General features: G+C 38.9%; 1 protein-coding gene across 1 annotated transcript in view; it reads left to right on the forward strand.

The window, feature by feature from the left end:
* The window catches only part of LOC124805643 (fat-like cadherin-related tumor suppressor homolog), a gene marked incomplete at its 5' end in the record, with an annotated part of 863,745 nt that overhangs the window by 835,388 nt on the left and 5,098 nt on the right, over window positions 1-23,259 (forward strand). Inside the window, 9 exons of the mRNA XM_047266209.1 lie at window positions 19-233; window positions 1,242-1,379; window positions 1,501-1,644; window positions 1,734-1,985; window positions 2,068-2,911; window positions 13,113-13,459; window positions 19,639-20,781; window positions 21,078-21,381; window positions 21,780-21,905. Of these exons, the coding sequence (XP_047122165.1) occupies window positions 19-233; window positions 1,242-1,379; window positions 1,501-1,644; window positions 1,734-1,985; window positions 2,068-2,911; window positions 13,113-13,459; window positions 19,639-20,781; window positions 21,078-21,381; window positions 21,780-21,905 (3,513 nt within the window). The remainder of the gene's footprint in view (window positions 1-18; window positions 234-1,241; window positions 1,380-1,500; window positions 1,645-1,733; window positions 1,986-2,067; window positions 2,912-13,112; window positions 13,460-19,638; window positions 20,782-21,077; window positions 21,382-21,779; window positions 21,906-23,259) is intronic.

The raw sequence follows: 23,259 nt of genomic DNA on the forward strand, positions 1-23,259 counted from the left end.
CATGACTCTAAATTTTAGGAGTTATAACTATAGCTGAGCAGCTTGATTATGAGAGAGCCAAAGATTATTTCTTGACTATTCAAGCTATCGATGGAGGTGTACCACCATTAAGCAACCATGCAACTGTTAACATCTCAGTCTTAGACAGCAATGACAATGCTCCAATCTTCAGTCAAGCATCTTTCAGTGCAAGAATCAGAGAGGATGCTCAGATTGGTGACAAAATTTTGCAGGTAAATTTAAATAGTCATGTTACACATTTCCACTCATCTTTTACAATTTTGTGACTTTTATAAGATGTAAGTTCAGTCTCTAGACTATTTAACAAATGTTTGTCACTTAGAATGTTATGCTAAGTAGTTATTATGCCATTAATAACATTTAAATAAAGATAACTGATGTATCCAACAGAAATGTATCTGAAACACAGTTTCATTAGCTTTGATATCTACCATTGTTGAAAAAGTGCTGTTTATACATCTTCAGCAGTTGTCCAAAACATTACTTAATGTATCAGTCACAGCCAGATGCACATGTGTAACCAAATAATCAGTCTCAGAGTAGAGCCTAACAAAGACTGCAACATGTAACAATATCTGACACATGAAATACAGGTTCGGCAGGATACTTGGCTACCGTACATTAAATGTGCTGATGGGTGCTGTTGTGACAGTGTTCTCATAAATAGTGAGTCTGTTCAGCAAGAGCAATGAGCTGTCTTGATTAAAAAGAAATCTACTGTTGGGATCCCATTTTGCACAGTTGTCTCATCTTTTTTGCTGGTGGACTTGAGTGTCAGAAGTAGGGCTTGAATAAGAACTGGTAGTTAAGCAGTATGCATCCATAGTTACAGCCCTGAAAAGTAACTTAGATTATTAGAAGAGGGGGTATGATTTCCTCATAAAGTTGTGCCTTTGGTGGTAGGTGGCAGGACTAGCACCAGTGATATAAATTCTCAGCGTATATTGTTGTTGTGAGCCAATGATGAAACATGCGAGGTATCAGTTTATGAATCTAATGTTAGCCACTTATGTAAACAAATCTTCTCCCTTTACCAGATGTAGACAGATATTAGGCACTTCAGGTACTCAGAAACTATGGTGTGGCTACCAGCTTTCAAATAATTAATTATTATTGTGATCATCTCCATTATTATCATCAATGACATCTCCTTGTATGGGAATAATGATTAATACGATTCTGAAGAACACATGTTACAAACAGTCAACTTTTTCTTTCAGGTGACAGCAAGCGATCTTGACAGTGGTGATAATGGAAAGATATCATATTTCATTGAGAGAGGTGATCGACATAGACAATTCTTCATTGATGAAAAGACAGGGTACATCTCTGTAGCAGCACCTCTTGATCGAGAAATGGTAATAAGAAAGCTAATTTCCCAAATATGGATGTATTACATATAGTAATATAGAATTTACCATATTACCTTTCTGCTTATAATAATAACTTTTTATTATATACTTTGCTCACTGCTTGTAGATTTCTAGCTACGTTCTGGAAGTTAATGCAAAAGACAATGGCCTTCCTGTGATGACTAGTTACGTAATGGTGAATGTTGAAATATCTGATGCCAATGATAATCCACCAGTATTTTCCCAGCCTAATTACACAGCTGTTGTGCAGGTACAACATTCTGTTTGCTACAGCTGGTACTTGCAGCAAGACTATTTTTCGTATTGTTTATGCAATTTCTGTATTTCTACACATTTCAGGAGGATAAACCATTACAATATGCTGTTATTAAATTTTTGGTCACTGATGCTGATGCTGCTCCAAATGCTGCACCATACACGTATGATATACGTTCTGGAAATGAGGGCAATATGTTTGTGTTAGAGCAAGATGGCGTCCTTCGCACTGCTGGTCGTTTCAATCATAAAGTGAAAGACAACTACCTCCTTCATGTACGTGTGTTTGATAATGGAACACCACCTCTTTTCTCAGATACATGGGTTACAATTAAGGTAAGTGCATCATTCATACTTCCAATTTCTGAGGTTTTTGTTGATGACTGTAACAATTTACTATAATTTTCTACAATTGCAGGTTATAGAAGAATCTCAGTACCCTCCATCAATCACACCTCTTGAGGTTTTCATCAACTCCTTTATGGATGAGTTTCCAGGAGGTACAATAGGCCAAATTCATGCCTCAGACCAGGACCAATATGATACCTTATCCTTCAACCTTGTGAAAACGACTTCGAACTCTGGTGTACAGAACCCAACATCACAGCTTTTTGAAATAGAACATAACAATGGGACACTCGTGGCTCTACCTGGTCTAGATGTTGGTGATTACCACATTAATGTATCTGTTACAGATGGAAAGTTTACATCATATGCTACTGTCAGAGTATCTGTCGACCTTGTGTCAGAAGAAATGTTATCAAACGCAGTAATTGTAAGATTCCGTAATGTTAGCCCTTTGGAGTTTGTTTTGAGTCATCGGAGAGGTTTTGTTCGTGCAGTGAGGAATGCACTGAGTGCAAGACTTAAGGATGTTGTAATTATCAGCGTGCAACCATCTGATGAAACTGCATCTAAGAGAAGACGTATAACTCGTCACACTAACCCAAGTTCTGATCTGGACGTGCTGTTTGCTGTTCGCAAATCACAACCAATGAGTCCTGTTACAGGCTTTCATTCATCAAACACTATTCGCAAAGCAATAACTGATCACCTTGAGGAACTAGAATCTTCAGCAAATCTTGTTGTGGAAGAAATAGTAAGAGACAAATGTGTTGCAAACTTTTGCACATATGGAGAGTGTGAAGATCAAATTATATTGGATGCATCCAATCTTACACCCATCTCAACAGATGTTACTAGTTTTGTCTCCCCTCATCATCAGCATAAAGTTCACTGTAATTGCAAAGAAGGATATTCAGGTAAATATGATTTCATATTTTCAGTACAAGACTACACTTTAAACTTTGTTTTCATTTCCAGTATGCCAATGTTTCATTTACTATTCAGGTTATGAGAGAATGATAAAAAAGCAGTTATTCTGTGAATTTTTTATTCAAATTATTTAACTAAATATTAACATAATTAACAAATAATTAACAAAAGGGTAATGTTGCAAGTATATTTCACTCATAAATACGAAACACTGCCTACAAAATAAGCAGAACGGAAGCAATTTCTCTGTACAAATGGCATTGATGTCCCATGTAGCCAGTCAGTAGTGTTACTTTTGAATGTATCACAAGTTCATTAATTTGATATTTAGAGTAACATCAAATGTGTTACAGACAAGCAACTGTTGATTTCTTTAAAATAATATTAGTCTCCAAAACTGAAATTTCTAATTGCCGTAACAGAAAAACACAAAATCAATCAGTGGATTGCATTTTGTACAAAGCTTTTTGTAGATGTTCAAGACGGGATGATTTGATTCATAACTCTGTACTGATAGACATAAAAAGTAATTTAGGTAAACAAATAGTCTGGCTACAGAATTACTTAAAAGACTGTTCGTGCTGTGGTGATGCTCTCACATTATTTCCAGTCACAAATTTTGAGCTAGAGACATGATTAAATAGGTATCTGTAAAAAGCATTTCTGGTATTTCTTTTACCATTTTAATTAAATCTTGCTTTCTAAATGTAATCATTATTTTGCAATTCTATCTTCATGTAGGACATGTTCTGAGGCATCAAGGGATCACCAATTTAGTACTGGAGGGCAGTGTGGAGGGTAAAAATCATAGAGGGAGACCAAGAGATGAATACACTAAACAGATTCAGAAGGATGTAGGCTGCAGTAGGTACTGGGAGATGAAGAGGCTTGCAGAGGATAGAGTAGCATGGAGAGCTGCATCAAACCAGTCTCAGGACTGAAGACCAAAACAACAACAACATCTTCACAGTTAATTTATCTGTTGTAAAATTTTGGGTAAAATACAAAGTATGGAAAGAGAACTAATCAGAAATCAATGTTGATGAGGTTGTATTGGTTTCTGGAACAGGGAAATATGACCTAGGTCAAAGGGTTTAGTACATCATCTGCCAAAGTGATACCAAATTAGGAAAATTTGCACCAGGCTATGAACTTCATGGCATTTTTTTTTTTTTTTGTAATGTGGACCAGAAGAAAAATGTGAGATCAAGGATGTGTGTTATAGGGGCATATCCTATCTTCTCAGAAAGAGTTATATGAATGGGAGAGGGATCCAGTTGGTATGGGTTATGAAGCAGCCATTGATGTCATCATTAGAAACATATTCTACCATTGGATTACTGTATAGAAGACAGATTCTAGTGTGGAAGTGTTAAGAGCTATCAAATTGTAGTTACTGTTGGTTAATGATTGGCTTAAAATGACTCCCAGTTTATATAGATCCCTCAGACAGATGGGAACCAACATACTGGAGTGAAGATGACTAGTGTAATAGATAAGAGAGAAAGTGTTGAGGCTGTGGAGGACTGTATCTTGGTCTTTGGTCCACATTGTGAAGATACCTTCAGTAAATCTGAATCAGATGACTATTTTAAAATGTTATGTTCTTAGGCAGGATTCATTGAAGTGTCGTATCCACATGAGCATGCCATGTATGTGCCCACAGGAAGTGCTGTGGATCAGTTTGTGTGTTTTCCCTCCAAACACAGTTGTGGGTGAGGATATAATTTTTCACACAAGTAAGAAAAGAAATGCTGGGGTTAGTGTGGCAGGACACTGGGATAGGTAGTGTTTGATAGCGACAAGGTGCTCGACTCAGGGATGTTGGTGGATGATGTGTTGTCAGCAGGTGTAGGCAGAAAACCTGGTGTTAAAGAGGTTGTAACTATAGAGAGGAGATGGAAGAAGTTGTTGTCATCTTTAATGTTGAAAGATAGCCTGTTAGAAGCGGGTTGGTATCGTTGTTTGATGGATGCAGACATCCTTTCAGAGACAGAATAATAACTTGCTACAGTGACACATCTAGGATGGTTAGATGTGTGAATTTTGGGAAGCATGAGGAGTTGGGTACATAGGCAGTGAGGAAAAAGTGGATTCCAATTATAGGCTCTGGGATTGTTAGATCCATTGCAGAGCACCGGAAAGATGCTGAAAAACCTGACCTGGCACTCATGAAGATTGATGCTAATATCACACAAAAGCCTACTTGCAAAATTTCGGGAACCAATATTACATGAGGAATCTAGGGATTTGTGTAGCCCCCCAAGTATCACTCCTATAGTGACCATGAAGACAAAATTAGATTCATTACAGTGTGTGCATTGGCATTTACCCAATCATGTCCTCCATACATGATTGGAACAAGAAGAAGTCCTAACGCATGTTACTCTGCCGTACACATCACAGTGGTTTGCAGAGTATAAATGTATATGTAGAGTTAGATAATTATTTGTATGTATGCAGGCAATGTGTGAAGCCTTCAATGACTACTGTAGTAGAATTTTGTCAAATGATCTTTCACAAAACCCAAAAAAATTCTGGTCGTATGTAAAGGCTGTGAGTGGCACCAAAGTTAGTGTCCAGTCCCTAGAGAATTGAGACAGGAACTGAAATTTAGGATAGCAAAGCATAATTTAAAATGCTTATTATGTCTTCAAATGTTTCTGTACAGAGGAAAACCCAAGAGAGTTGCCCCAATGTAATCCTCAAGATGAGTGAAATAAGTATTAGTGTGAATGGTATTGAGAAACAGCAGAAATCATTAAAACTGAATAAAGTGCCAGGCCCAGAAGGAATCACTATCAGATTCAGTACTGAATTTGCAGCTGAGTTAGCCCCCCTTCTAACTATAATCTATCATAGATCTCTCAAACAAAAAACTGTGCCCAGTAGTTCGAAGAAAGCACAGGTCAGACCCTTCTGCAACGAGGGTAGTAGAAGTGATCCACAAAACTACCATCCGATATCCTTTACATCGATTTGTTGTGGAATCTCAGAAAATATTCTGAGCTCAAACATAATGTCGTATCTTGAACATAATGACCTTCTCCATGCCATGCAGCAGCATGGATTCTGAAAATACTGATCATTTGAAACCCAAACATCAATCATTTGAAAACCAATTCACACTTTTGTCACATGACGGACTGAAAGATTTGCATCCAGGTAGTCAGGTAGATGCAGTATTTCTTGATTTTGGAAAAGCATTTGACTTGGTACCACACCAATGCTAATTGCCAAAAGTTTGATCAATGGGGTATCAATCGAAATTTTTAACTGGACTGAGAACTTTTTGGTTTGGATGATGCAGCATGTTATCCTAGGTGGAGAGTCATTGTCAGATGTAGAAGTAACTTCGTGTTTGCCACAGGGAACTGTGTTGGAACCCTTGCTATTCATGTTGTATATTAATCACCTTGTGGACAATATTAATACTGGAATTTCCTGGCAGATTAAATCTGTGTGCCGGACCAAGACTCGAACTCGGGATCTTTGCCTTTCATGTGCAAGTGCTCTACTGTCTGAGCTACCCAAGCACAACTCACAACCCGTCCTCAAAGCTTTAATTCTGCTAGTACTTCGTCTTCTACCTTCTAAACTTCATAGAAGCTGACCTACAGACATTACAGAACTATCACTCCTTGAAGAAAGGATATTGTGGAGACATGAGAAGCCACAGCCTGGGGTATGTTTCCAGAATGAAAATGGAATATTAATAGTAACCTCAGACTTACTCAGATCTTGATAAGATTTAAAAGTGGTGCAAAGATTGACAACTTGTGTCAAATGTTCAGAAATGTAAAACTGTGCACATCACAAAATAAAATGTAGTACTCTATGGCTATAAAAATCAGTGAGTCACAGTTGGAATTGGCCAACTCATACGAATACCTTAGTAAGACTTTGCAGTGATATGAAATGGAATGGTCGCATAGGCTCAGTCATGGGTAAAGCACGAGCTAGACTTTGGTTTATGGTAGAATACTGGGGAAGAGCAATCAGTCTACAAAGGAGATTGCTCATAAATCACTCACACGTCAGGTTCTAGAAAACTGCTCAAGAGTGTGGGACTCGTACCAAATAGGACTAACAGGGGTATTGAAAGTATACAGAGGATGACAGCATGAATGGTCACAGGTTTGTTTGATCCATGGGAGACTGTCGCAGAGATAGTGAAGGAACTGAATTGGATGACTGTTGAAGATAGACATAAATTATCCTGAGAAAATCTACTAACAACATTTCAAGAACCAGCTTTAAATGGTGACTTTAGGAATAAACTACTACCCCCTATGTATCGCTCACATAAGGATCGTGAGGAGAAGATTAGAATAATTACAGCATGCACAGAGGCGTTCAAACAATCATTCTTCCTGCACTCCAAATGTGAATGCAACAGGAAGAAACCCTAATAACTGGTAAAGTGGGACGTACCCACTTTCACATCGGTTTGCAGAGTACAGATTCAGAGACAGGTGTAGATATAGGCATTGGAGATTAATCCTTAACTACTCTAGTGAAATGCTCATATGCTAATACTCTAGTGGGGTCTCAGAGTACCACAATAAGTCAAACAAAACTGTAATTTAAAGAAATTTTATTCTGAATTGCACTTTTATCACTGAATATTATAAACATTTTTACACATTTAAGATATGATTACAAAGAATTTTGGCACACTGAAAATCTGTGATCAGGACAGACAAGTTTTGAGCATTTTTCACACACTATTTTGGTTTTCTTGTCCGCATTTCTTGCAGACGTGTAGCATCTTGCTTTCATCATGGGTTCTGGCTCTGAAGATATTTGAGGCAAGAGGGGTACCACCAAGTTTAACAACAATGTCTCTCAGTTCACAAGAAAGGGGTAGGACATCTTGACGTTGTGTATGGAGTTTTATTAAATCCATTCCAAGCCTCTGTAGCAATTCTCTTCTTTTTAAATTATCAGTTTGATCAAGTTGTTTGGTGCACTGAAGTAAAACAGCTGCATTGACTCCTACTGTGTTTAAAATGACATAAAATACAGACAGTGGCCATCTGCGTGTTCTCTGTGATACCGAATAGTTGGCACACATTTGGTCCACTGTGTCCACTCCTCTTTTTGTGGCATTGTAATCAATAATCATTTCAGATTTTCTCTTTTGAGTACTAATTTTCTGATCATGGAGCATAGATGAAAGCAACACAACAGCTCGACCTTTCCAAGGAACATAAGAAGGAATTGTCTTTCCTTCATTATGCCCAAATAATGCAGATCTACTGAGCACTTTCTGTTTGGTTTGAATTCTTCTGGGACCTCCGGTTTATTTAGCTTTAGAGTGCCTATGATAGTCAACTTTTTGATTTCCAGTTGATCACAGAGTTCAAGTGACATGAACCAACTGTCTGCTGTCACATTTATATTGCTTCCCTCAATTGGTGTTATTAATTTCAAAACATCTTGTGTTGGAATTGATAATTGCATAAATTAGAATGTTCGTGAATCATAAAGGCACATAACTTTGAGGCCATATTTAGCTGGCTTCTCAGGCATATACATGTGAAATTTGCACCTCCCATGAAAGGGTACTAACATTTCATCGATTGTCACATTCGCTCCTGGAATATAATACTTTCAACATTTGTCTATAAAGAGTTCCCAGATATCTCTAATAGTTGTAAGTCTGTCATCAGCCTTCCTAGCATCTCTTGTAGTAGCACAATATAAATGCAAACAAGACAAAATGAATAAAAATCTATGAACGCTCATAGTGGCTTGAAACACTTCACGACCAGTTCATTAGCAAAATGTCCACCAACATTTTCGTGATTAGATTTCATTACTCAAGATAAATAAAGCAGACCTAGAAATGCTCTCAGCTGTATTATATCTAGCAGCTTTATGAATGTATTTGTTTGACATGTCATATATCTTGATGTTTGTATTGGTGAGTATCAGTTGTAATAAATCTTCAGTAATGAACAATTCCCAAGCAGATAATATGCCAGTTGAATCAAGTGTTTTTGCTTCATGTCTAGCACATGGAAGGTGACTAACTATATTGTGAGCACATATAGGAGTTGTAGGAGGAGCTTCTTTTGACCCTTTGTAGCACTGCTTTTTTCCAAAAAAATATTTGTTAGCGGGCCTAATACACGCCATTTCATCTGATTCTTCACAACTACTTTCTGATGTAACTTCAGAGGTGGAAGCATGATTACTTAGTATAAATTCATCCTCATCTGCTATGCTCTCCTCATCAGATTGTCCGCCCTGATAGCTGAGTGGTCAGCATGACAGATTGCCATCCGACGGGCCCAGGTTTGATTCCCGGCTGGGTCAGGGATTTTCTCCGCTCAGGGACTGGGTGTTGTGCTGTCTTCATCATCATTTCATGCCCATCTGGCACACAGGTTGCCCAACATGGCATCGAATGTAATAAGACCTGCACCAAGGCAGCCGGACCTGCCCCGCAAGGGGCGTTCTAGCCAATGATGCCAAACGCTCATTTTTATTTTCCTCATCAGATTGCAAAAATACAGGATCATTCACTATTCTTTCCAACTCATCATCTGTTAATGGTTTCAATGATGACCTTCTGAAAAATAATGCATACGTACTCACATAACCTTAAAAATTGATGTTATCATTGAAATTTTGCTATTTTCGAAGTACTCTAAGACTTCAGTCACTTAAAACACTCATTGAGATAATGAAAAACAACTTATGTTAATACTCCGGTGGAGTATTCTGAGACCTCTTTCTCTTTATTTCGCACTGCTATCAACCAATACTCAGCGTTAAACAGCTTCACTTCACTGTGGACTACCAAGAACACAGGCACCATCCGTTGATCCGTTTGCATACAATGTATCATATTCATATTGCCTGGGGTTCTCCAGGACCCCACAATAGCAGTTAAGGGTTAAAGAAAACCTCCGGAATGGCATTTTTGCACAAAGGCCTGTATGTATGGGAAGAAGAAAGTATGAGGCATAATGTTGAGCTCTTCTGTGAGGTATCTAATGTGGTTCATCAAGAAAAAGGGGTTGCCTTTTGCTGCAGATAAGGTGTAATGTCATTATTTACTTGTGAGACTGTCAGTGGCCATCATTAGCTATCAGTAGGGAAAGGAAAATATCATTTTGTTTCATGACCAAAGTTGGTGTTATTTTTTGTCGAATTTAGTGTTACTTTTTTGCCAATTTCAGTGCTATTTTTTGCCAAATTTGTTGCTTTTTGGCAAATTTAATGTTATTTTTCTATCAAATTTGGTGTTTCTTTTGCCAAATTCTGTATGTGCATATTTCTTGCCAAATACCTTGTTGTTTTTGTTAAGTTTAGTGCAGTGCCAAATTCTATGGGGTTTTTCTACCAAATTTGGTATTTTTCTTGCCAAACATGTTCTTTTTACAAAATTTGATGTTGTTTTTGCCAAATTCATTTTCCCTCCAAATTCAGTTTTTGACAAATTTTATATGTTTTTTAACAAATTTGGTGTTGTTTTTTTACCAAATTTGGAGTTTTTCTGCCATATTCAATGGTGCTTTTTTGACAATTTTGGTTATATTTTTTGCTGAATTTTGTGGTGTTTTTTTGCCAAATTTGGTGGTGTTTTTGCTTGTTTCAGTGCTACATGTATCATCAGATCAAGGTTTCAATATAATGGAAGGAAACATTCCACGTGGGAAAAATTATATATAAAAACAAAGATGAGGTGACTTACCGAACAAAAGCGCTGGCAGGTCGATAGATACACAAACAAACACAAACATACACACAAAATTCAAGCTTTCGCAACAAACTGTTGCCTCATCAGGAAAGAGGGAAGGAGAGGGGAAGACGAAAGGAAGTGGGTTTTAAGGGAGGGGGTAAGGAGTCATTCCAATCCCGGGAGCGGAAAGACTTACCTTAGGGGGAAAAAAGGACAGGTATACACTAGCACACACGCACATATCCATCCACACATACAGACACAAGCAGACATATTTAAAGACAAAGAGTTTGGGCAGAGATGTCAGTCGAGGCAGAATTGTAGAGGCAAAGAAGTTGTTGAAAGACAGGTGAGGTATGAGTGGCGGCAACTTGAAATTAGCGGAGATTGAGGCCTGGCGGATGACGAGAAGAGAGGATATACTGAAGGGCAAGTTCCCATCTCCGGAGTTCGGATAGGTTGGTGTTGGTGGGAAGTATCCAGATAACCCGGACGGTGTAACACTGTGCCAAGATGTGCTGGCTGTGCACCAAGGCATGTTTAGCCACCGGGTGATGAACTGTTATTTTAAGATCATACACAAACCCCCAGCCTTGAGGAGATTAAAAGTCAAACTGCAGTTTGGGCATTCAGTAATTAGTAGTTACAAATTAGTAAATTGCCGTCCTTATTTTTGTAACATTTTTATACACTGCAAAATTACTAATTTTGCAATATGTCATAAAGTCACTGATTTCACATTATTTCATTAACAACCAATAATTTTGTATTATTTTTCACGTTAACATTTTCTCAACATTTTCCTGTCCCTAGCTATCAACCATCAAGCCAGAGATGACAGGTGAGGTAAATTTGAAAGTGTGGAATTTTTAAAGATTACATGAGGTGATTATTTGGGACAGCAATGACCACTTGAATGCCAGGAAATGGAATCATGGTATGGAGCAGTGGATACGAGTTGCAGCTTTATCTGTAATTCAGGGATTTTTTGAAAGCTTTTGCCAAATTTCAATAAAAACTGTACTTACAGTCATTGAGAAACAAGGCACTGATTCAACCTAAGTTAGTGTGATTGGAAATGTATATGTCAATTCTGCAGCTTCCGTTATACTTCATCAGATAGTGGTAAATTGTTAAATGATAGGAGACATCAGGAAAGAAATTTCTGTATCACAAAAATAATTACTAGCAGCTCTAGAGAAGGTTTACAAACCACTAAACTGGGAAAATAGAGGACTATGGGCTAATGGATCATATCTGATTCGCCTTCATTTTGCTGATGAGATTGTTCTATTGGGCTCTGGTGCCAACTTCAACGACTAAGAGGATTATTTAAGTAAAACAGGTTTAAAAATAGGTTGTTATTGGTTAGTAATATGATTTTTTTTTTTTTTTTTTTTAAATAGCCTGTTGTGGTTGAATTTGTGTGAGACACTGGTGATTAGTATAGGTGTGAAAGTCTGCAGGTTAAGTATTTTAGAGATTTAATTAACAATGGTCATTCGAAAGGAGTTTCATGGTGTCTGTCAGGTGAAATACATTAGAAAGACGGGTCTAGAGTATTTGAGGGGTTCATGTGATAGCTTTTAGGAGAATGCTGCTCCATTTTTTTTGAAAGCGTTGGTTTCACTGTGGGAATCTGGGTATAGGAATTTGAGATACTTTAACTTGACTAACTCTCAGAGGGAGCAGAGGTGATTCAGGTCTGCTCACACCATGCTAATCTGTTTGTGCTGGGCTAGATTGGTGAGGGGCAGGTATTGATGAAATATGAGAGCTAGGAGGTCCTTATGGAAGAAGGTACAACAATGGGGTATGGCAATTTGGGTGAGGGGAGGCAGCATTTCAAGAACAGGAAATGCATTGTGTTTCAGACTAGTTAAAGATTGTTTTCTGAATTGACATAGGTAAAAGGAAAATGAATGTATTATTAGATTTGAAATAGAATGTAGTGTCAACAGTTAGAGAAGATAAGAATTTGAACACTGGGGAGCAGACTCTAGAGATGAACACTGAAAACATATATTTAGGAAATAAACACAGATAAAAGATCTTTAAGTTCATAAGCTAAGCCACAAAAGTTCTAGTTTTGTTTATATGCTTTCTCACTATTCAGTGCCTCCAGTATGTATCATTGTTTAACTTGATGTAGAATTGCAATCTCTCTCTCTCTCTCTCTCTTAAAAAACATTTTTAAAAAATCAAGAGACCCCTCCCCCAGTTAATGCTTTTCAACACATTACCGTAACATTTTGTAAGTGGAATACACTTGAGATATTTGCTGCTGTAATGGTAACTGAAGACCCAACAACACTTTTTTTACATAACACAGACCATGTGATGCATATTTGCAGTTTTTTAAAGAAACTAAATGCTTTACTAAAATTTTGAAAATGGAAAATATTTTATTTATATTTATAGGTAGAAGAAAGTAAAGTAAAATTATTGGATACAACTATACTAATTTTGCTTATGTGTTTTGTCATTTACAGGAGACCGTTGTGAAACTATGATAAATGAATGTGCCAGAGATCCATGCCCAATGTTTAAAGTTTGTATTCCTGATGCTTCTCTTCAAGGTTATTCATGTCAGTGTCCAGAAGGTTTTGCTGGAACAACTTGTGAGATTGATATATCTAAATGTCATGATGAATCTTGCTACATTCCTCGGAATCCTGTGTCCTTTGGAGGCAAGAGCTATGCACAGTACAAAATTGGAAAAAATCTGATAAAGAAAACCTTAGAAGATCAACTCAGCCTCTCTTTAAGAATTAGAACGGTTCAACCAACTGGAAATCTTATGTATGCAGCAGGAAAAATAGACTATAATATACTGGAGGTAAGAATATTCTCTTAACATAAAAATCAAAAGTAAATTAACTGTGCTGTCATTTACTGCAAAGTAAATTTGAAAAATTGAAAACAAATTGAGATCAGGGAAAGAACTGCTATTTTGCAGCATATCACCTATAAAATATTCAAGAAGTCTAAACATTGGGAATATAAAGGAATACTGGATGAGCTTCAGATTTGTGTTCATTATTTACAAATTTTTTGTTCTAAATTGTGAGAATAAAGGTAATAAACAAAAGTAAAACAATAATATTAACACCACATGTGATGGAAGTAGCATATAATAACTGGTTAGAACTATATGGAAAACAGATAGATCAAGATACATATGATGAATATCTAGCTTTCAAAAAGTCCAAAAAGTTTATCAGTGGAAATAAGTAGGAAAAAAACCAGTATCTGAACAATGACAGGAAAAAATCACAACACCGAAAACTAATTAATGTAGAGTAATGAAATTTCAGGCGTACATTTGTCTATATAATATTTTTAAGTGATCAACATTGCAAGTCCACAGATTAATGGAAGTGTAAGATAAGCTTTGCCAATGTGAAATTCTGGCACATTAGAAAGACGGGTCTAGAGTATTTGAGGGGTTCATGTGATAGCTTTTAGGAGAACAGTATGCAAATAGCAGTATACAGAATAAACTGTCCCCACTAATATCTGCACATCCATATATTTTGACAATTATCATACACATCCACACAGTACAAGGTATAAGAACAGACAGAATTACATGGCAACTCGGATGAGTGATCTGAGTCCCAAAGATTGATGTTGTCTATGGTCGATATGACCTATAGACACCACACAGCTCCCCCCCCCCCCCCCCTCCTCCCCCGCAGTACGGAGTACCGCATATGAGTCTTGAGGGAAGACCATGTGGGTGGCGACGCTGTTGGTGGTCGTACGAGCTGGTAGATGCATGACCAGGACCTCCACCCTGACTGGGGCAGGGTGCAGAGGCGGAGCGACAGGAGACAAGCCTACCTCGAAGTCGTTGAGCCAGCGAGGACGGACGTTGTGGCAGCCTGAGAGCAGGCGGGTTGAATGGCAGATGGTTGGGCATAGGTGTGGCAAGCTCGGATGTTAATCGAGATGAGAGCCGATTGACTTGAAGGATTGCGGTAGCAGGTGGATCTGTAGGTCGGTAGGCAGTTTGGCACACTACACTGCCCACAGAGTGATGTCCGGCATGGTATGCTCACTCACAAGTAACCGAAGGCAGCGCCAAAGTTGTGATGGAGTTTGGTCCCCCAGGTGTTACTTGTACAAGATCTTGATGATTAATACTTGTGGTGAGCAGGCGAGTCATTCTCTGAACGTTTCCTTCATGAACTCGTACTTCGGTGGAGGTGGTGGCGAGAGGAATAGATTGCAAATTAAGTCCGAGTGTTCACGGAGGTGTGTCATGAGACATAGGAATTTAGAGTTGTCATCGAACATGTGATGCAACTCAAAAAGATGCTTAACAAGTAGAAACCATGATACAGGGTTGTCTTCGTATAAAGGTGGGAGCTTCGTCAGACAACCTGGGGGAGGGGATGAAGGCGGCTTCAGTGTGCCTTGGAAAACAGGCTGGTCCATGGCAGGAGAGGCCGTGCAGCAGGCCAGTACAGTAGGTGTGGGTGTGTTACTGGCAAGAATGTCCGTAGCAACGACGGGTTGCATTGTCCTTGATGTGTCGCAAAAACATGACGCATCTGGCATGGTTGGTACCATGGGAACGAGCAGTTGCGTGATACATGTAGGGGTCCCGTAAACCGGACCGTAGGTTACAGGTACTGATTTGAATTTGCCCACCTCAGAAATAATGCGGAAGGCTGGCACGGCAGACACAGGCAGAGCTGTGGGAGAGGCGAGCGGCTGAGAGGTAGGAACCAGGGCCCCCTGCGAGTGGGGGCAGGGGGGGGGGGGGGGGGGGGGTTGGTAACTTGTGTGACAAAAGTGTGAGTTCTCCGTGCACGTTGAAAACACGCCCCGTGGGGTCATACTATAAATTACCAGTAGAACTTGTAGAAGATCACTGTGGTGTGGTAAGATGCCGCTGGAAGGCGAAACGCCGAAAGATGAACTCAAACCGACGTGGTCGAAAAGTTGAGCAGCAGGTCTGGGGGTGAGCAAGGAGAATTCTGTGCATGAAAATTTCCATCATTAGTCTACAAATGAGGCAAAACCAGAACAGGTCGCAATTGATAGTGGCTGGGTGCGTTTTGCACAAATGGCGGCATTGCACACGGCACGACAATAACTGTTGTTGCTGCCCTTTGAGAGTCAAAGTACGTGTGTGAATGAGGATCACTTTGAACATTATACAGTCAATCAGTAGGTATACAGTTCTGAATATGATCCACTTCACACTTCACATATTGGCGAGCACATTCCGGCAACACGTAACCCGAGTCCATTGTTTGAGTTAAGGGTGTAGCACTCAACCATTGTAGAACAACAAAGTTTGAGGTTAATGTGGTTGGAGATCGTGAATCACTGTGTAATGGAGAGCCAGCCATTGGCGAAGGATTGAAGGGGCCCAGCGGTCGCAGTTGGGCTTCCAAATCTTCGAACAAAGCATTGGGTGAGGTGGCCATGGTGGCGTGCACATAACCTCTTGATTTACAACACCCGACGCGGCAAACGTAGAAACTTCAGGGTCACCAATATGGGAAAAGGATACGAATAGTGGGATACGGAATAAACTGTCCCCACTAATATCTGCACATACATATATTTTGACAATTATTATACATGTGCACACAGTACAAGGTATAAGAACAGACTGAATTAACATGGCAGCTCAGATGAGTGACCTGAGTCCCAAAGATTAATGTTGTCTATGGTCGATATCACCTATCGACGCCACACATGCATTGTGTTGTCCAGATGCCAGATGTCAGTTTGTGGGATGGTGTTCCATGCCTTTTTCAGTGCTGTGTGACCATCTAAAACAATATCTTCTGTGATGTTACATTCTCATGGCCAATGCTGCCAGTAATCATGTACAATGGCTACATTCCTGCCAAGTCTTTCGGCAATACCCCAGAAGGAGCATTACTCAGCTTCTCATAGCCGTATTACACAACTTGTTCAAACTTTGTGGGATGTTGGTAATGCTGTCTTTGTTGCCTTAAAGCCATTCTTGACTAACATCAGCTCACCACGTCCAGTCTCAAAGGTAAGTAACGCTCATGACCATTACAGTGTGTATTTAAACCAAACCTGATTTGCATCCTCATAGTGACGCTACTACTGCCACACTTAGGCAACTGGTGTAAAATTTGAATAGACGTCATCTTATAGATGTAGAAACATGCCTATCAACTTTCATTCATGTTGAGCAATTCTTTCAACGTGTTGCGATACCCACCCCCCTTGTTGTATATTGGGTTGGTGCATAAGTTCGTAGTGTTTTCCCATAAGTTTATTAAACACACCAGACACCCATAACAGAGACTTAAGTCATTAATAATATGTTCTGCTTCACCATTTTCAACAGTCTGCCAATACTGGGCTAACTTTTCAACTCCGCGACTGTAGAAATCACGTGGTTTTGAGGAAAAGAACTTGTTCAGCCATATTTGGAGCACATTCTCATCCAGGAAGGCTGTTTTATAGACAGTGAAAACGGTAAAAATCTGAGGGCACAAGACCAGGTGAATAAGGTGGGTGCAGAATGACTGCCCAACCCAACTCCTGTATAGTGTTTTTTGTCAGTCTGACACAATTCAGGGGGCGTTACCATGGAGTAACATCACCGCATTCAGCCATCCCAGTCTCTGTTCTTCGATTGCTTCTGTAAAATGTCTCAGTTGTTGACAATCAAAGTCTGCAGTGATGGTTACACCTTGGTGAAGCAATTTGTAGTACACCACACCATCACTGTTCCACGAGATGCATAACATTGTATTTTGTGTATGCATGCAGGTCTTTGTGTATGGGGAGTTGCTGCTTTGTTTGGGATCAACAATTCCTTTCTTACCCTTATGTTAGCATAAAGACATCATTTCTCATCACCAGTAATAATGCAGGTTGGGAATGGTCAGTGTTGTTGATGAACCAGTTGTTGACAAACAACCAGAGATGCACTTGTGGCCACCTGCTGTTAAAGTATGAGGTACCCATATGCCCAATTTTTTCCCCGTTGAGTGCAAATATTACACAATGTGGAATGATTGTAGTTCATCTCATTTGCCAGTTTTCAATTACACTGACATGGATTACTCAGATTAATGCTTTTTTATGATCTTCATCAAACTCCGAAGGTCTCCCTAACAAGGAGAGTTACTAATGTCAAAATGCTCATCCTTAAATCAAGAAAACCGTTTTCTTGCTGTGCCATGTTGAATGACATTATCCCCAGACATGGCACAAATGTTTCTGGATACCTCCACTGCTGTCAGCCCTGTACTGAACTCAAACAGAAGAACATATCAGAAATGTTCCAATTTCTCCACTTGGCACTCCATTTTCTAGTGTTCACAGCTCCAAGCGCTATCTCCAGATGACAAAATGACAATATATAACTATATAATTCAAACCCTTAATCGGACAGGTAGGTTAGAAAATTTAAAAAGGGAAATGGATAGGTTAAAGTTAGATATAGTGGGAATTAGTGAAGTTCGGTGGCAGGAGGAACAAGACTTTTGGTCAGGTGAATACAGGGTTATACATACAAAATCAAATAGGGGTAATGCAGGAGTAGGTTTAATAATGAATAAAAAAATAGGAGCGCGGGTAAGCAACTACAAACAGCATAGTGAATGCATTATTGTGGCCAAGATAGACATAAAACCCACGCCTACTACAGTAGTACAAGTTTATATGCCAACTAGCTCTGCCGATGACGAAGAAATTGAAGAAATGTATGATGAAATAAAAGAAATTGTTCAGATAGTGAAGGGAGACAAAAATTTAATAGTCATGGGTGACTGGAATTCGGTAGTAGGAAAAGGGTGTGTCTGTGTATGTGTATGTGCGGATGGATATGTGTGTGTGTACGAGTGTATACCTGTCCTTTTTTCCCCCTAAGGTAAGTCTTTCCGCTCCCGGGATTGGAATGACTCCTTACCCTCTCCCTTAAAACCCACATCCTTTCGTCTTTCCCTCTCCTTCCCTCTTTCCTGATGAAGCAACCGTTTGTTTTCTGAGGATGCACAGAAGAGGAGCTTACTTCTAGCAGTGGAGTGTCTGACTGACAACAGCAATTACCTGATTGCACTCCAGTAAAGTTCAGTACAAATGAAGAGAAGAGTAATGCAAAAGAAGACAATAATGAACCTGACAAAGAAATGGTTGTAATTATTTAAATAATCTGAAAATACATGCAGAGGGTGAGGATTAAGATGAAAGGTTTGGCGAATAAAATTCAATGACCTCATTTACATACTTTCAAGAAATCCCAATGGAAAAAATGAAAAGCAGCCTTGCATGTGGCACTATTACATGATCTTATCAGAGAAAAAGTGCAGAAATTGATCAATAATTTCACCAAGAAAGCTTTTGACCAGTAAAGTACACTTTGAACATAAAATTTAAAACAAAAACAAAGAATGCAAACAGCAGTGTTCCAATAGAAAAAGGTCAAGTAAAAGGTTGTAGATAAATATACATGAAGCAGAAACAAGTTGATGATCTTAGATGATAGAAACCTTTGTTTTGCTGGCATCAAAGATCTGAAGGAAGAGTAGGGTACCACAGCTTTTCAATCTGACCTTCTGTTTGACTTTCTCCAGTTTCTCTCTTACAGTCTGCTTCCTATTACCTTTTTTGTGACCCATCTATTGTGAAAGGGTCCTGTTGCTATTGTTATCAGATTATATCACTTATGTCAATGTAATGCATTGTGCTTAACACCATGGCAGCATTGAACTAAACAATTGCAAGGGGCTATCATCTATCTTAATGTACATATCAGTCACCTTATTTTACAATACAAGCAAACTTATTCATCCCATTACCCTAAAGAATAAAGAATTTATAATTTTCTTTGTTTATCTTATGGTACCCGAAGTACAATGAGTGGTGCAATTATTATCATTATTATTATTATTATGCTTTCTATGGTATTACCGGCGCTATAAATTTATCAGAAATTTAGCTCTCTGTAAATGACATGCAGCCATGTTTCTGTCAGAAATGATTCATAAAAATTCCTTTTCTTTTCAGGTTGTGAATGGAGTTGTACAGTACCGATTTGATCTTGGTAGTGGAGAAGGGCTAGTGAGAGTCAGCAGTGTGTATGTGAGTGATGGTTTATGGCACGAAGTGAAATTAGAACGGGAGAAGAATAGTGCACAGGTCATTGTGGATGGAAAGCATATAGCGCATGGTTCAGCACCTGGAGCGAATGATATTCTCAACTTGCAATCAGATGACCTGTATCTTGGTGCAGAAGTTCGCCATCATCCTACGATACTTGGTTATGATGATGTCCAGAGAGGATTCATTGGATGCATGGATGATGTTCGCATTTCCCATGTATCAGTACCTTTACATATGAGTGGTGCAAGCAGTGTGGCTATCCTTAAAAGATTTGCTAATGTGGACTTTAGTTGTGATGCTCTGAAAGTGCTTGCACCTCCTGGTGTTTGTGGCTCACAACCTTGTATGAATGGAGGTACGTGCAAGGATCTCGGTGGTGATAACTATGAGTGCCTTTGTTACGAAAAGAGATTTGCAGGTCATTCGTGTGAAATTGACACAGATCCATGTGCCTCTTCACCGTGTTTGTATGGTGGTAGATGTCGTGCAGCACCAGCAGGCAATGATTACCTGTGTGAGTGTCCTCCAAGACTTAGTGGGAAACGCTGTGAATATGGGCATTATTGCAGCCCTAACCCCTGTCTCAATGGTGGTGTTTGTGAAGAAGGAAACTCTGGACCCATATGCAAGTGCCTTGGTTTTACTGGCGACTTTTGCAAACTAGACATAGATGAATGTGAAACAGCCATACGTGGACCTTGTCTTAATGGTGGTACATGTTACAATGAACCTGGAACCTACAGGTGTGTGTGTCCTCCAAATGTCACTGGTATACACTGTGCCAACCCAGTGTATGGTTCATCCATATCATCCAGTATCTATAACATTACGGGTGAAGAACTTGTTGGAATCATAGTAGCTGTTGCAATCCTCATTCTTCTGGTAATCTGCTTCATTATGTACAGGAGATTTCGTGTAAAACGATCTCGAGAAAGAGCAAACAATATAAATAATGAGACAAGAAAAGACATCGTGTTAAATTCTGCCCGACCTAATGATAACGACTTCAAAAGAGGATCAAAACTCAGCAACCTCGAAGTCAGTCAGGTAATAATTTAATTTTTCACATTTCCTAAAATAAAATGCATGACTGTGAAAGCATTAGGAACAGTATTGCATATATAAGAAACTGCTGCTGCAGATTGGCATGTAAAGTGACATACAATTTTCAATAGACACTCTTCTCTTTAAACTTTAATTTTAATATTTTTAATGTTAAATTCTCTTTGCATGCTGCAGTTTTGTGTTGTAATCAGCAAATTGCATGATAAAGATTAAACAGCATGCAGCACAAGATCTCTTATTTTTTGTTGTCTGAGTGGTACGGTATGTTTTGTTTGCAGGTCCCCCCTCAGTGCCCTCCTAGGCCTGCTTCCTACACTCCAAGCTCCAACAATGATCCTACATCTTACAACCACACTGCTGTTCTGAATAACCTTGACACATTGCGTAGTTATGGGTCAGCTGGGGACGAATTGGAAAATGTGCCTCCTGACTACTTACGCAACTTAAATAGGAGTACTCCCGTCCCTTCCATCCCCAACCACACTGTCACCACGCTCGACGCAGAGAGCCTCCATAAACCCTCTTGGGCTGAGATGACAGACCAGATGAGTTCTTATACTGACTCCAATAAAATTAAGAATGGTAAGTTGTGTTCCTTATTCCTGTGGTATCATTTAATCCATGGCTTGTTAGTACTTATTTCTTTGTGTATGTTATTTTTTTGTTTAGTAGATTTATGCCTACGTTCAATAACGAAAAGCATCCTAGCATTATGTTTGTACTTTTGTTACAGTTTTGAATATGGCATTTCTTGCTTAACATTATTTATTAATTTAACTATTAGTAAACAGAAAGTGAATTAAGTAGTGTTCACCCTGATTTCCAAGACAAAATCTTAGTAGTATTCAGCAACATCAGTTAATTGCTACCACATAATTGTGCATGTTAATCTATTTGTTGATGAATGCTGCGACTGTTTACATGTGCTCAGATCAGATGTCTGCATTATTTTCCCCTCCTCTCTCTTTTTTCTGCTGCAGACCTGAAACGTTCACTGGGTACAGATTTTCCACGAGGTCTTATGCCCACCGGGAGGCCAGGTAGGGGGTCACAGACCGGAGCTTCATCCATAAGTTCCATAGATGAGGACCCCCGCATCATGGGAGGTTTGTAGTCAATATTAAAGCTTTCTTATGAAATCTGTTTTCTCCTTGTATTTTCTTTTGGATATTCTCTTTAAAAGCATTACCACCTTTTGCAGCCAGAGTGTGTCATTCAGACAAATTTGTGGAACTAGTGAAGTCTAATATTAGTGGAAAAAAATGGTCAAGCTGACTATATTCTCTGTGTTGTTGTGTGCTACTTTCGCCACTTTTCCCCTGTACCAAAGCACAATCTGACAGAACAAAATAAATTGCTCTTGGGCATTTATCAATTTCTCTCAGACTCTTTGCTACTGGAGGTTTTGGTCACTTCCCTTCTAATGCTCTAATAGTCTCAGATCATCACTTTGTTGGATGAAGTAATAGTTGGCTCTAAAAGTTAATATTTTTCTCAACATTACTTGGTGTTGATCAGTCATCTACCACTAGTAAAAAGCAAATCTTGTAAGTCTTCTTTTGCTTGTAATTAAATTTTGAAGCTGCTCTTTCTGCCTCTATAATTGGGATGACCTATCCTCCTTTCTGCTTTGTTAATGCTTGTGTATATACTTCAATATTCGTAACTGTAGTTCTTGTCCAGGTATTTGCCCATTGCAACACCAAAAAGGATACTTGTGACTAAAATAAGGTTTGTTGACAACATTGTAATTCCACCAGAGATGGTGAAGGACTTAGAAAAGCAATTGAAAATTAGGAAATGAGACACTAAAAGTAGTAGATGACATTTGCTATTTGGGCAGCAAAATAACTAATAATGGCAGAAGTAGAAGAGGATATAAAATGCAGACTGGCTATAAAAGGAAAACATACCTGAAAAAGGAGGACTCTGGTAACATCTGATGTACATTTAAGTATTATAAGTCATTTCTGAAGGAACTTGTCTAAAGTGTAGCCATGTATGAAAATGAAACATGGGCAGTAGGCAGTTCAGACAGGACATGGCTAGTGGCTTTAGAAATGTGGTACTATAGAAGAATGCCAAAGAATAGGAGAGTGGGTTGAATAATTAACAAGGATATAACTGAATTGGGGAAAAAATAAATTTGTGGTACAGCTTGACTAAACCACATATTCGTTGCAAAAAAAAACATTGCTGCGACATGACTAGTGGCTTTAGGAATGTGGTACCAAAAAAAACATTGCTGCGACATCAAGGAATCATCACTTTGGTGATGGAGGTAAGTGTGGAGGATAAAAATTGTTGATGGAAACCAGAGGATGAATACAGTAAGTATGATGAATTGAAGGTAGGTGGAAACATTTATGAGTTTGAAGAAGCTGACATAGGATATACTGGAGAGAGGGCTTTACTGATACTGAAGACCCCAACACCCACAGATAAGGTACAACTGAATAC

This window comes from Schistocerca piceifrons, chromosome 7, assembly GCF_021461385.2.
Source record: "Schistocerca piceifrons isolate TAMUIC-IGC-003096 chromosome 7, iqSchPice1.1, whole genome shotgun sequence".
Classification (NCBI taxonomy): domain Eukaryota; kingdom Metazoa; phylum Arthropoda; class Insecta; order Orthoptera; family Acrididae; genus Schistocerca; species Schistocerca piceifrons.